The sequence below is a fragment of the Panthera leo genome, chromosome C2, assembly GCF_018350215.1.
Source record: "Panthera leo isolate Ple1 chromosome C2, P.leo_Ple1_pat1.1, whole genome shotgun sequence".
NCBI lineage: Eukaryota > Metazoa > Chordata > Mammalia > Carnivora > Felidae > Panthera > Panthera leo.
The window spans coordinates 66931681-66946932 of NC_056687.1; the positions used below are offsets into that span (position 1 = coordinate 66931681).

At 37.0% G+C, this 15252-nt stretch overlaps 1 protein-coding gene across 4 annotated transcripts in view; it reads right to left on the reverse strand.

The window, feature by feature from the left end:
• Nucleotides 1-15252, reverse strand: part of POLQ (DNA polymerase theta) — a 158119-nt gene that overhangs the window by 128221 nt on the left and 14646 nt on the right. For all 4 annotated transcript variants that reach the window (XR_006207137.1, XM_042955297.1, XM_042955299.1 and 1 more), the window contains exons 8-11: nucleotides 13231-13377; nucleotides 5479-5691; nucleotides 1726-1868; nucleotides 96-300 (exon numbers count right to left, since the gene is read on the reverse strand). Coding sequence is in view for 3 of the 4 variants with exons in the window: in XM_042955297.1 (XP_042811231.1) it covers nucleotides 96-300; nucleotides 1726-1868; nucleotides 5479-5691; nucleotides 13231-13377 (708 nt within the window). In the remaining variant the exon portion in view is untranslated. The remainder of the gene's footprint in view (nucleotides 1-95; nucleotides 301-1725; nucleotides 1869-5478; nucleotides 5692-13230; nucleotides 13378-15252) is intronic.

The window sequence follows — 15252 nt, forward strand, 5'->3', positions numbered from 1 at the left end:
CCTTTTATAGTGTTTGAAAAGTCAATTTCCTTTTACTAAGCAGTATAAAGTCAGCAAAGATGAAAAAGTGTATACTGTAATTAAGTCACACTTACCTTCTGTTCCATCACTAGCTTCAGTAATCTGGATGAATTCGTTTTCTAGCAGCCACATTACACAGGCTTCAATTGCTCCAAGTTGAACAGAATCTTGATTCTTCTGAATTCCCAGCTTCCCTTCTCTCATACTCGCAGCCAAAAATGTGCAAGAAGCATAAGTCTGCATATCTTGTGATGTACTTGCCATTCCACCAACTATTATCTGATATAAGAGGTTTGAAATTTTCTGTAACTTTTTAATAAGACATGCAGGCCCTTATGATATAAAAGAAATGAAGTGATTTTGTTCTCTTAAAGTATTCTCAGCATCTTAACGTAGAGATTTTTTATTAATTCTTCCATTATCACTCGTTATACATGTAGATAACACCTAATGACAACATCAAAAGTTTCCTTAAAAGTAGATACATTTTCTCATAAATGAAAATAAATGAATCACTATCTATCTGAAATGTAGGAACTAACAACATAGCCTTCCTTCTGAAACATATGGGCATATAGGAATGCTAGTATTGAATATTCCCCACCCAGAAAGGGGATGGGAATGGGTGTAGAAAAAGTGAAGTGAGTTGTGTTTTGTGGATATCATCTTCCTACAACTATATTAAATATACTAATTAAGTGTACTAATTTTCCCTTTGACTTCTTCCATTTAATACAGATTGAAAACATACTAAATCAACCTAAACAGAGCTTACTCCTTTTAATGACCCCAATGCATAGTTTTACCAAGATTTATTTAGTATTTGTGGTATTTTGGTTGTTTCCAGTTTTTTCTTATTGCCAATAATGCCATAATAACCATTCTTGTACATTTAATTTTATGCAATTTCACAAATACATCCCTAAGTAAAACTCTTAGTTGTGAATCTACTGGTAAATGGCTATGTGTTCTGTTTTGGCAGTGTTGTTGTTTTTATCTTAGTGGATATGTCCAAGTTGCCCTCCCAAAAGAGTTTCAGCAGTATATGAGAATGCCTACTTTCTATATCCTTACCAACCCTATGTTATCAGTTACTTTCCTTTTTTAGTGTGTTTTCGTTTTTGTTTTCAAATGGAGAGCGAAAGGGGAGGAAAAAAAGTATGAGCACAGGTACCAGAACCCCCTAGCACCAGTACTAAAGCCAAGAGCAAGGCATGCTGGTATATGAACAGAAAAATTTCTGGATGAATACACAAAACACTTAAAAGGAGATTCGTTACCTTTGAGGACCCAGAATAGAAAGTTTTTTCACTTTAGATCTTTCCATGTTGTTTAAAACTTCTAATCATGTCTATTTGTAATTTGATTTTATTTTAATGTCAATAGGTATTATCTGTATGTAAGAACTATGGTCCATTTTTGTCACCTTTTTTAAAAATTCAAAAAATAATAAAGTATACCTAAAAAAGAAAAAGAATCATCTGGCATTTGGGTTTTAATCCACTGTTCTGAAATACGCTGACATAGAACTAGCTGTATTAAACTCCAGGAAATAACTATATAAAATAGAAGACATTCAGACTTGGGAACACTATAAACAATCTCACAATGAAACACAAAGCTAAGATTTTTCTTCACATCATTAAGTTCTATCATCATATTATAGGCTTCAAAGAGCAAATAATTTAGTGAACTCTTCCTTACCTCCAGAATAGCTCTTATCATGCTTGCAGTTACTTCTTCTCCTTCTCGTCTTTGCAAACAGCTACAAACAGGTTTTAGAGATCCCTGAAGTAGAGCTATGCCTTTTGATTTCTCAGAGTTCTTACAAACTAAGATACTCTCACCTATAACCAAAAAAATGCACATTTGCAAAACCCCAACATATTTCCATAATATACCTGCCAAAGAGAATTTAAGTTGTCTTACTTATTTAAAAAGAAGGTAATAGATGATAGCGGTTATTACGATCATAAAATTATTGCTGATGCTTTAATTTTCTGAATTTTGGATTGAAGGGGATCAGAATATGCCATACCAAAACATGCCACTTTGGCATAAGATTATTTTGACCTGAAGGCACTTAGGAAGTAGCAAACACAGTAAGAGCTCCTGGCCCTCACCCTGTTTGCCTAGATGTAAGACATAAATTTCTCTTTGTGAAGGTGTTCCACTTATCACTTATCGCTGGATGCAGAAAGGCAGCACCAAGATGGGTCTGCATAAACCTTACTAAATAATCCTTAACTTCTGTTAGTTTCCAGTATATATTTACTTTCCCACAATTTACCACTTCTAGAAACTCAAACCCCTTTTCCTTGGTCTTGTCACTTCACAATTCTATTACCTTTTGTTAAAAGGGTATAAAGCCCCTAACATCTAACTGCTTCTTTGGGTCTTTACTGGTTCTCTATGAAGTCCTCTGTCTATGCAAAAAATTAAAATATTAATATCAAATAAAATATGTATGCCTTTTCTCCTGTTAATCTGCCATCTGTCAGTCTAATTTGCAGGCACTAGCCATAGAAGCTAAGCAGGCACAGGAAAAGTTTATTTCCTTCCACATAGGAGCAACTGTTTTTACTGAATAATTAAGTATATAATAATAATAATAGAGGTATTTTGAAAATCATAAAGGAAAATGCAAATACAAATTATTACTGGTTACATATGAAAACACGAATTCAAAAATATTTACAGAAACCTAGAAATTACATTATAACTCACTAATCAAAAAGCTTTAGGTTACTGTGACAATCAAATGAATAAAAATGTGATAGCACTTACACATTATAAACATATATAAAGGTACAATTTATACAAACATAAACTATTATTACAGTAATTAAGACTAGAAAAAAGATAATTTTTTTTTTCAAAAATGAATCCAATAGTAGGGGAAAGGAAGCAAGTAGATGTGTAAGGGGGAAAATGAAGGCAACTTGCATTAGAGAAAACTAAAAATGGCATTGTGGTGGAGTATATTAATCATTCTAGGGAGAGAGAAGCCTTTCCTAAAGCTGATTGCTAAACTGAGAACCAAGATAGGATAAAGATAAAGGACTATAAACTTGATGACTGTTGTTGTTTATCCTAGATATAATTACAAAAAGATAGATGCCATCAAACAAAACAATAGCAGCAACAAAAACAGCTGGATAAAATGCATCACCTGGCTCTTATAAACACTACAAAATAGCCCAACTTAAGATAAAAAATTATCTACAAAATGGATCAACTAGCATTAGTGGCAAATACAAAAAGCCACTTTGGGCTATTCAAACTACTTTCAGCTTTTAATCCTTCAGCAAGATGGACAACCCTTTTTCAAAGTGAGCAAGATTTATGAAAATTAATGCCAATATATACAGTCCAAGTCCCTGCTCCCATCTGTCTGAGGAGGTTGTATCCATACTACAATAGACAAGTCAATTAGAATCAAATCAATTATTATATTTGACTTGTAAATCACTATTTTTGCACAAAGTACCAACCTCTTATACTGGAAGGTTCCAAGAAATCCACAGAAAGATTAAAATGTTATCTAAATAAAACACCATTAACTGTCTAGGAACATTAACATAATTTATAAAATGTAAAGAAGTTATAAAGATGCTACATAATCTAAAAAGCATGACCAAGTATGCATATCTTCATAATTGATATGAAACACTATATTCACACATTCTCCATTTGCTGGAAGTTCTGAGCAAGCATATGTCATCCTGAAATGGAGCATTATGCAAAGTCAAAACTTCAGAAGTTTCCAAGACCTCAAATACAAAGTTACTGTGGTACATTTTAGTTTTGTTTAAATGTTAATCTGATTTAAGGCTTGATAATTTGGCCAGGGTACCAACCTTCCAATTATTCTTCCCTACAAGAAAGAGAAGTATAAGCTAAGAATATAGCAGGGCAAATAAAATCTCCTTATCTTCTATATTACCTTAAAGACCCTCTGACCCTAAAAGAAGAGTAGCTGTGTAAAATGAACTTAGACTCCACCCTCCAAAGTTTGAGCCTGCTAAGAAATTAGAGTTGGAAGGAAGGGCAGAGGGAAGAGCAAATAGGAATAGGAAGGGAGTGTTTTTGTCTCTTCCCCCAACCTTTTCTAAATGTGTGTAATCTGCACATTTTATAGGTAAAGTAAGAGACAGAGCAGGATAAACTTCTTTGATGCCTATAATAGGGGAAATCCAAGGAGTTGGATGTTTTTTTTTTAATCATTAGTATGTTTAGGGCTTAAAAGAGAGGCAGGCCAATAGCCCTTCAGGGATTACAGAGAAGTCATTTGTTACTGGGGCTGAGACACATAGCCATTCTCTCATTTTTCCTTTAATAAAACTCCTACATGTTGGATGGGCACATGGCCACACAGCTAAAGGTTATATTTCCCAGCCTCTCTTGCAGTTGGGAAATGTAACCATGTGACTAAGTTCTGGCCGACTGGATGTGAGGAGAAATACTTAGTGCAACTTCTGAGAAGTGCCCTTAAGGGATAAGTTGTGTCCTTTACTTCCTCATCGCCCCTTCCTGATGGTTGAAATGCAGATGTGATGACAGACAAATCAAGTTATTCTAATAGTCACTTCCTTGTATACTACCTAGGTTTTTGCACCCAGACTATCCCACTTATTTTCCCATTAAGACTTTCCCTTTTCTCCTGGATATCCTAATGTTCTTCAGCAACCATAGAACTATTTTTTTACATACAGTATAATATTAGTCAATAAAATACATCCTAGAGAAGAAAGATGAGATGACAGAGAACTTCCTCCCAAAGCTCTTTAATGTTGTAAGACTTATAACAATTTTGTCACACCCATAATTATCTACCAAGTTAGTAATAACATTTGCTGCTACCTCAATATTTAATTCAAACAAGACTCTTCCTCATTGCTTAAGACATAACTTCTGCTTAGTTTCTGTTAATGTTACCATTACTTGCTGACAGAAGAAACTAAAAAGGTGTTTTCAGAACCAGCACCATTTTAGAGAGAAAATAATGGTATGTGAAATTCCTATTCCTAAATGTAAGAGTACTTTCCAGCTCTCAGTATCCCTCCTTTGAAGTCTTAGGTCAGTCACCTAAGCAGAACTAAAACCCCATGAAAATTACTCCCTTCATTAGCACTAAATAGATTATACTGGAAATTAAAAATCATCTTCTAGCTAATATGATAAATCATTTTGATTAGAATAATACTGAATCATTTCACCACATATAAAAGAAAATCTTAATTTTACATTAAGAGAAAATCAATGGCTAATGATATATGAAAATTATAACTTACATTCATTATAAATATTAAGCAAATCAAAAACATGACATTAGTGCTTTGGATAACAAAGAAATACAGCATGATGAGAAATCAATTGGCAGGCATCAGTCAGATTTCAAGTAGACTGACACTGTCCTTCACCAATGCTATTACAATTAAAATCAAACTCACTTACCTACTGTGTCTACCCCTTTCCTGCCAGCACGACCAACCATCTGCTTATAAGTAAGAATATCTAGAGGTCGACCACTGAAAATCGGAGTACGAATAATTACACGACGTGCTGGTAAATTCACCCCAGATGAAAGAGTAGAAGTTGCTGCCAAAACCCGAATCTGACCTTGACGGAAGGCTCCTTCAATGATATCCCTCTCCTCAAAAGTAAGACCTAACAAAAGGAAGTTACAATAACATATATTTATTAATGAATATATGAAATAATGAATATAATGAAAATACTGTACTTGATTACTTACAAATGGATCTGGGAATCTACTAGAAACTTCTAAAGATTTTTACAAGCTATTGTTATGACCGTAAAAACATCTTTATGTCACCACAGTCTATCTTTAAGAGTATAATCTGCCTCCCCTAGTATACTTTTTTTTTTAAATATGAAATTTATTGTAAATTGGTTTCCATACAACACCCAGTGCTCATCCCAACAGATGCCCTCCTCAATACACATCACCCACCCTCCCCGCCCTCCCACCCCCCATTAACCCTCAGTTTGTCCTCAGTTTTTAAGTCTCTTATGCTTTGGCTCTCTCCCACTCTAACCTTTTTTTTTTTTTTTTCCTTCCCCTCCCCCATGGTCTTCTGTTAAGTTTCTCAGGATCCAAATAAAAGTGAAAACATATGATATATGTCTTTCTCTGTATGGCTTATTTCCCTTAGCATAACACTCTCCAGTTCCATCCACGTTGCTACAATAGAACATATTTCATTCTTTCTCATTGCCACATAGTATTCCATTGTGTATATAAACCACAATTTCTTTATCCATTCATCAGTTGATGGACATTTAGGCTCTTTCCATAATTTGGCTATTGTTGAAAGTGCTGCTATAAATATTGGGGTACAAGTGCCCTGATGCATCAGCACTCCTGTATCCCTTGGGTAAATTGCTAGCAGTGCTATTGCTGGGTCATAGGATAGGTCTATTTTTAATTTTTTGAGGAACCTCCACATTGTTTTCCAGCGTGGCTGCACCAGTTTGCATTCCCACCAACAGTACAAGAGGGTTCCCATTTCTCCACATCCTCTCCAGCATCTATAGTCTCCTGATTTGTTCATTTTAGCCACTCTGACTGGCGTGAGGTGATATCTGAGTGTGGTTTTGATTTGTATCTCCCTGATGAGGAGTGACGTTGAGCATCTTTTCATGTGCCTGTTGGCCATCTGGATGTCTTCTTTAGAGAAGTGTCAGTTCATGTTTTCTGCCCATTTCTTCACCAGATTATTTGTTTTTCGGGTGTGGAGCTTGGTGAGTTCTTTATAGATTTTGGATACTAGCCCTTTGTCTGATATGTCATTTACAAATATCTTTTCCCATTCTGTTGGTTGCATTTTAGTTTTGTTGATTGTTTCCTTTGCAGTGCAGAAGTTATCTTCATGAGGTCCCAATAGTTCATTTTTGCTTTTAATTCCCTTGCCTTTGGGGATGTGTCAAGTAAGAAATTGCTGCGGCTGAGGTCAGAGAGATTTTTTTCCTGCTTTCTCCTCTAGGGTTTTGATGGTTTCCTGTCCCACATTCAGGTCCTTTATCCATTTTGAGTTTGTTTTTGTGAATGGTATAGAAAGTGGTCTAGTTTCATCCTTCTGCATGTTGCTGTCCAGTTCTCCCAGCACCATTTGTTAAAGAGACTGTCTTTTTTCCATTGGATGGTCTTTCCTGCTTTGTCAAAGATTAGTTGGCCATACGTTTGTGGGTCCAGTTCTGGGGTTTCTATTCTATTCCATTGGTCCATGTGTCTGTTTTTGTGCTAATACCATGCTGTCTTGATGATGACAGCTTTGTAGTAGAGGCTACAGTCTGGGATTGTGATGCCTCCTGCTTTGGTCTTCTTCTTCAAAATTACTTTGACTATTCGGGGCCTTTGTGGTTCCATAAAAATTTTAGGATTGCTTGTTCTAGCTTCAAGAAGAATGCTGGTGCAATTTCGATTGGGATTGCATTGAATGTGTAGAAAGCTTTGGGTAGTATTGACATTTTAACAATATTTATTCTTCCAATCCATGAGCATGGAAAGTTTTTCCATTTCTTTATATCTTCTTCAATTTCCTTCATAAGCTTTCTATAGTTTTCAGCATACAGATCTTTTTTTTACATCTTTGGTTAGGTTTATTCCTAGGTATTTTATGCTTCTCGGTGCAATTGTGAATGGGATCAGTTCCTTTATTTGTCTTTCTGTTGTTTCATTATTAGTGTATAAGAATGCAACTGATTTATGTACATTGATTTTGTATCCTGCAACTTTGCTGAATTCATGTATCAGTTCTAACAGACTTTTGGTGGAGTCTATCTGGTTTTCCATGTATAATATCATGTCATATGCAAAAAGTGAAAGCTTGACTTCTTCATTGCCAATTTTGATGCCTTTGATTTCCTTTTGTTGTCTAATTGCTGATGCTAGCACTTCCAACACTACGTTAAACAACAGCAGTGAGAGTGGACATCTCTGTCATGTTCCTGATCTCAGGGAGAAAGCTGTCAGTTTTTCCCCATAGAGGATGATATTAGCTGTGGGCTTTACATAAATGGCTTTTTTGATGTTTAAGTATGTTCCTTCTATCCTGACTTTCTCGAGGGTTTTTATTAAGAAAGGATGCTGAATTTTGTCAAATGCTTTTTCTGCATCGATTGATGGGATCATATGGTTCTTATCTTTTCTTTCATTAATGCGATGTATCACATTGATTGACTTGCGAATGTTGAACCAGCCCTACAGCCCAGGAATGAATCCCACTTGATCATGGTGTATAATTCTTTTTATATGCTGTTGAATTCAATTTGCTAGTATCTTATTGAGAATTTTTGCATCCATCCATCATCACCATCAGGGATACTGGCCTGTAGTTCTCTTTTTTTGCTGGGTCTCTGTCTGGTTTAGGAATCAAAGTACTGCTGGCTTCATAGAATGAGTCTGGAAGTTTTCCTTCCCTTTCTAGTTTTTGGAATAGCTTGAGAAGGATAGGTATTATCTCTGCTTTAAATGTCTGGTAGAATTCCCCTGGGAAGTCATCTGGTCCTGGACTCTTACTTGTTGGGAGATTTTTGATAACTGATTCAATTTCTTTGCTGGTTATGGGTCTGTTCAAGTTTTCTATTTCTTCCTGATTGAGTTTTGGAAGTGTGTGGGTGTTTAGGAATTTGTCCATTTCTTCCAGGTTGTCCAGTTTATTGGCATATAATTTTTTATAGTATTCCCTGATAATTGCTTGTATTTCTGAGGGATTGGTTGTAATAATTCCATTTTCATTCATGATTTTATCCATTTGGACCATCTCCCTTTTCTTTTTGAGAAGCTTGGCTAGAGGTTTATCAATTTTGTTTATTTTTTCAAAAAACCAACTCTTGGTTTCATTGATCTGCTCTACAGTTCTTTTAGATTCTATATTGTTTATTTTGACTCTGATCTTTATTATTTCTCTTCTTCTGCTGGGTTTGGGGTGTCTTTGCTGTTCTGCTTCTATTTCCTTTAGGTGTGCTGTTAGATTTTGTAATTGGGGTTTTTTTTGTTTCTTGAGATAGGCCTGGATTGCAATGTATTTTCCTCTCAGGACTGCTTTTGCTGCATCCCAAAGCGTTTGGATTGTTGTATTTTCATTTTCGTTTGTTTCCATATATTTTTTAATTTCTCTTCTAATTGCCTGGTTGACCCACTCATTCTTTAGTAGGATGTTCTTTAACCTCCATGCTTGTGGAGGTTTTCCAGACTTTTTCTGTGGTTGATTTCAAGCTTCATAGCATTGTCGTCTGAAAATATGCATGGTATGATCTCAATTCTTTTATACTTAAGAAGGGCTGTTTTGTGATCCAGTATGTGATCTATCTTGGAGAATGTTCCATGTGCACTCGAGAAGAAAGTATATTCTGTTGCTTTGGGATGCAGAGTTCTCAATATATCTGTCAAGTCCATCTGATCCAATGTATCATTCAGGACCCCTGTTTCTTTATTGATCCTGTGTCTAGATGATCTATCCATTGTTGTAAGTGAAGTATTAAAGTCCCCTGCAATTACCACATTCTTATCAATAAGGTTGCTTATGTTTGTGAGTAATGGTTTTATATATTTGGGGGCTCCGGTATTCGGCGCATAGACATTTATAATTGTTAGCTCTTCCTGATGGATAGACCCTGTGATTATTATATAATGCTCTTCTTCATCTCTTGTTACAGCCTTTAATTTAAAGTCTAGCTTGTCTGATATAAGTATGGCTACTCCAGCTTTCTTCTGACTTCCAGTAGCATGATAGATAGTTCTCTATCCCCTCACTTTCAATCTGAAGGTGTCCTCAGGTCTAAAACGAGTCTCTTGTAAACAGCAAATAGAAGGGTCTTGTTTTTTTCCATTCCTTTACCTTATGTCTTTTGATTGGAGCATTTAGTCCATTTACATTCAGTGTTATTATAGAAAGATGCGGGTTTAGAGTCATTGTGATGTCTGTAGGTCTCATGCTTGTAGTGATGTCTCTGGTACTTTGTGGTCCTTGCAACATTTCACTCACAGAATCCCCCTTAGGATCTCTTTGTAGGGCTGGTTTAGTGGTGATGAATTCCTTCAGTTTTTGTTTGTTTGGGAAGACGTTTATCTCTCCTTCTATTCTGAATGACAGACTTGCTGGATAAAGGATTCTTGGCTGCATATTTTTTTTCTGTTCATCACATTGAAGATTTCCTGCCATTCCTTTCTGGCTTGCCAAGTTTCAGTAGATAGATCTGTCACTAATCTTATCGGTCTCCCTTTATATGTTAGAGTGTGTTTATCCCTAGCTGCTTTCAGAATTTTCTCTTTATCCTTGTATTTTGCCAGTTTCACTATGCTATGTCCTGCAGAAGATTGATTCAAGTTACATCTGAAGGGAGTTCTCTGTGCCTCTTGGATTTCAATGCCTTTTTCCTTCCCCAGATCAGGGAAGTTCTCAGCTATGATTTGTTCAAGTACACTTTCAGCCTCTTTCTCTCTCTCGTCCTCCTCTAGAATTCCTATTATACGGCTATTGTTGTGTCTCATTGCATCATTTAGTTCTCTAATTCTACCCTCATACTCCTGAATTTTTTTTAATCTTTTTCTCAGCTTCCTCTTTTTCCATAATTTTATCTTCTAATTCACCTATTCTCTCCTCTGCCTCTTCAATCTGAGCTATGGTCACCTCCATTTTATTTTATACTTCATTTATAGCATTTTTTAGCTCCTCCTGACTGTTTCTTAGTCCCTTGATCTCTATAGCAATAGATTCTCTGCCATCCTCTATACTTTTTTCAAGCCCAACGATTAATTTTATGACTATTATTTTAAATTTATGTTCCGTTATATTGCTTAAATCATTTTTGATCAATTCGTTAGCTGTCGCTACTTCCTGGAGTTTCTTTTGAGGAGAATTCTTCCGTTTTATCATTTTGGATAGTCCCTGGAGTGGGGCAGAACTGCGGGGCACTTCCCTTGTGCTGTCTAGAATAACTTGTGTTGGTGGGCGGGGCCGCAGTCAGACCTGATGTCTGTCCCCAGCCCACAGCTTGGGCCACAGTCAGACTGGTGTGTACCTTATCTTCCCCTCTCCCAGGGGCAGGACTCACTGTGGAGTGGTATGGCCCCTATGGGGGCTACTTGCACACTGCCAGGCTTGTGGTGCTGCTTCTATGGGATCTGCAGTATTAGCCGAGGTGGATCCGCAAGGTGCACAGGGGCAGGAGGGGCAGGCTTAGCTTGCTTTGCCATGGGTGGTCCCCTGCGGAAGGGGCCCTGCAGCACCGGGAGGGAGACAGGCAGACCTGTCGGAGGGATGGATCCACAGAAGCACAGCATTGGGTGTTTGTGCAGTGCAAGCAAGTTCGGTGACAGAAACTGGTTCCCTTTGGGATTTTGGCTGGGGGATGGGAGAGGGAGATGATGCTGGCCAGCGCCTTTGTTCCCTGCCGAGCTGAGGTCTGTCTTCTGCGGCTCAACACCTCTCCCTCCCATTGTCCTCTCGCCCTCCCACTCTCCAAGCAGAGCTGTTGACTTATAACATTCCAGATATTAAGTCCCGCTGGCTGTCAGAACTCAGGCAGTCTGGCCCCTCCACTTTTACAAGCCAGACTCAGGGCTCTGCCTTGCCAGGTGGGCTGCCCCTCCACCCCACCGGCTCCCTCCCGCCAGTCCATGTAGTGCGCACCACCCCTCCGCCCTTCCTACCCTCTTCCATGGGCCTCTTGTCTACGCTTGGCTCTGGAGAATCCATTCTGCTAGACCTCTGGCAGTTTTCTGGGTTATTTAGGCAGATGTGGGTGGAATCTAAGTGATCAGCAGGACACGATGGGCCCAGCGTCCTCCTACACTGCCATCTTCTCCTGCATTCCCCTCTAGTATACTTCTATCTCATCTTCTAGACCAGGGTGGGCAAACTTTTTCTGTATACATTTTAGGCTTTGCAAGACAGATGCTCTGTGTCAACCCTACCACCGTCAAATGAAAGCAGCCACAGAACAAATGAGCATGACTGTGTTCCAATACAACTTTACGAAAATAAATGGTGTGCTGGATTTGACCAGCAGACTGCAGTTTGTTGACCTCTGTTCTAGAAAATGAACTCACTGAGCATAGAGACATTGCTTATGCATCACACTATCTTCAGGGTCTATCCAACACAGTGGTCAGGCACAGTTTTGACATAAATAAATGCTAAAGAATATATATACAAGTAAATGAAAAAAGTATATACAATATATACTTATCTAGATTATTTTTAATTTTATTTAAAAAATCAAAAGGATTGGGTGCTTGGGTGGCTCAGTTAGTTGAGCGTCAAACTTCGGCTCAGGTCAAGAGTTCACTGTTCATGAGTTCAAGCCCCGTGTTGGGCTCTGTGCTATAGTTCAGAGCCTGGAGCCTACTTCCAATTCTATGTCTCCGTCTCTCTCTACCTCTCCCTTGCTCACACTCTGTCCCCCTCTCTCTCTCAAAAAAAAAATAATAATAATAATTTAAAAAATATCAAAAAGATTGAGGTTCTAGTTTATAAATTAAGTAGTGGGTCCACAGGTATTCATTTTATTAATATGCATAAGTTAAATATAATAAAAATATCTTGTATGCTTATATATACACACATATATTTTAAAATTTATTTATGTACATGTAATGAAAATTTTAAATAAATTAAAAAGGTTAAATTCCTAATTTTAGGAACTATATATTCTTAATCATATTCTTAGTACATATAATCATGGACAAACCACCCTCTGAAAGAAGTTATTTAGTTCAGTGACTGTATAATCCTTGCAATTTTGACCTGTTTTATTTTTAAACACTTCTAGTGCTCTCAAAATACAATATGACAATTTCTAAAATTAATTTGATTTTTATATATTTGTAAGTATATTTCAATACCCCTTAAGATAAAAGGAAACACTCAGAGTAGCATAAAATTAGGGTAGCAAATACCTGTCTAACCTAAATTTTAAGGAAACAAAATGTAGAAAGGTAACAATTATAGAATTCACTTCTCCAAGGGAACAAAAAAGCCTTTATGTAGTTTTATATACTATACAGATAAGTAAACTAAACGTGTTTTATTCTTGTTTAATCTTGATCACACAATTTCTTAAAATGAAATCTAAGAGTATTAGACTGACAAGAAATCAAATGCACACAAATATAAATGTGAAGGAATTATGAGGATATTTGGAGGGGGCTTCTTAATAACAGATTACAAATATGGATACCTGCATGATGAAATGCTACTCCCCATGGTATAGTTTTTTGCAATACAGAGTCCAATCCTGAAGGTGAACGTTTTAACTGATCCATCACTTCTAGGAGACTCTTTTGTTCCAGTACCACTGGTAGAAGTTCAGATGATCTTACCAATCCTGTCACAGAAAAATTATCAACACTGTTCACCTCTGGATAGACCTCCTTAAGTGCTATCTGCCTAAGTCAGGACAGAGGTAAATATCAGGGCAATGGTTCTAAAATTACCATATATAATAATTAGCTGAACATCTTTTAAAAATACTGATGGCTGGCTCTCACTCTTGGCCATTGTGATGTAATAGGATGCAACCTGGACATAAGGAATTTTTAAATCTCCTAGGTGATTCTAATGTGCACCAAAGTTTAGAAAGCACTGTAGTAGAGTGAGGCCAAGCCCACAAGAGGGGACAAAGGACCCAGCTAAGGAAGGAGAGGATTACAGATACTACCACTCAGAGCCTAAAAATCAAAATCCTTGCTCATCAGTATACTCTCACACAATAGGCGTCCTTGAGTCTCAAGTAGGAGCCCAAGAAATGGCATTCCAAATAGGAAATGGTCATAGAGGAAATGATGGGAGAGAGAAAAAACAAACTTAACAGAACTCCAATAGACTTAATACTGACCAATAATAATTGTAGATTCTCCACTTATAATTCTAGTAACGACAGCCTTTAAATTCTCTGAAAATCATTTTATATACCAGTTTTTGCAAGGATGTGGATCACCTTGTGCATAATTGCCTCCATGCAAAAGTCAGATATATTAAATGGCAAAACAGAAAATTCAGCAGACCATTTGGCATAGGTATAGGTATATAAAATCTAGTTTTAAATAACTGTAAGTGTTTGTATATGGTAGAGAATACTCAGAAATGTCATTTTCTTTGTGAGAAGGCGCTAAGCCTTTGAAACCAGCATCACTTGATATCAGACTAAATGTCTTGTTTGAATAAAAAGACTGAAAGGAAGGATGAATAAAAAGCAAATATACAATGTCCCCCTAAAGGTTCAGAAAAATGGAAGTGCCAGTGCTCAATAAAAATGATTAAAATGTGTGCAAAAAAAAAAAAAAAAAATCCTTGCTCAAAGTGTGTCCCATCAACCAGCAGTGTCAGAACCACCTAGGAACCTATTTCTGTGTGACAATTTTTCTAGCCTATTTGCCACTAATGTGGTAATTAATCACATATTACCTTCTGTTTTTGTCTCTCTGTGTAACCTGCTCCCTTAGTAAGCAAGACCTCAACTTTTTTAGGTGTAGGAACTATGTTTTCTTTAAAGAATCTCCCAAACTTTTGGATTTCTGAACTAGCAAATTTCTCATAAGATATATTTTTAATATAGCTTCTATTTCCTAATTAAAAAAATATTTTAGGTAAACTTTTCTTAAAATTTTAAAGACTCAGAGGGGCGCCTAGGTGGCTCAGTTGGCTGGGCATCCAACTTCAGCTCAGGACATGATCTTGTGGTCCGTGAGTTCAAGCCCCACATTGGGCTCCGTGCTGACAGCTCAGAGCGTGGAGCCTGCTTTGGATTCTGTGTCTCCCTTTCTCTGGCCCTCCCCCACTCACACTCTGTCTCACTCTCTCTCTCAAAAATAAATAAACATTAAAAAAAAATTGGGGGGCACTGGGTGGCTCAGTCGGTGGAGCGTCCGACTTTGGCTCCTGTCATGATCTCACAGTTTGTGAGTTTGAGCCCCACGTTGGGCTCTGTGCTGACAGCTCAGAGCCTGGAACCTGCTTTGGATTCTGTGTCCTCCCTCTCTCTCTGCCCCTAACCCACTCACATTCTGTTTCTGTCTCTCTCAAAAATAAATAAACATTTAAAAAAAACGTTTTTTTTAATTAAAAAAAATTTTAAAGACTCAGAGAGGCTTGTCAATGTTTTATTATGCTAAGTACAATTAAACATTTTTTTTAAACTACCATTGATTGATACCTTTATTTCCGAAGAAAAGTCATTTTAACATAAAAGAAATTAGTAGGG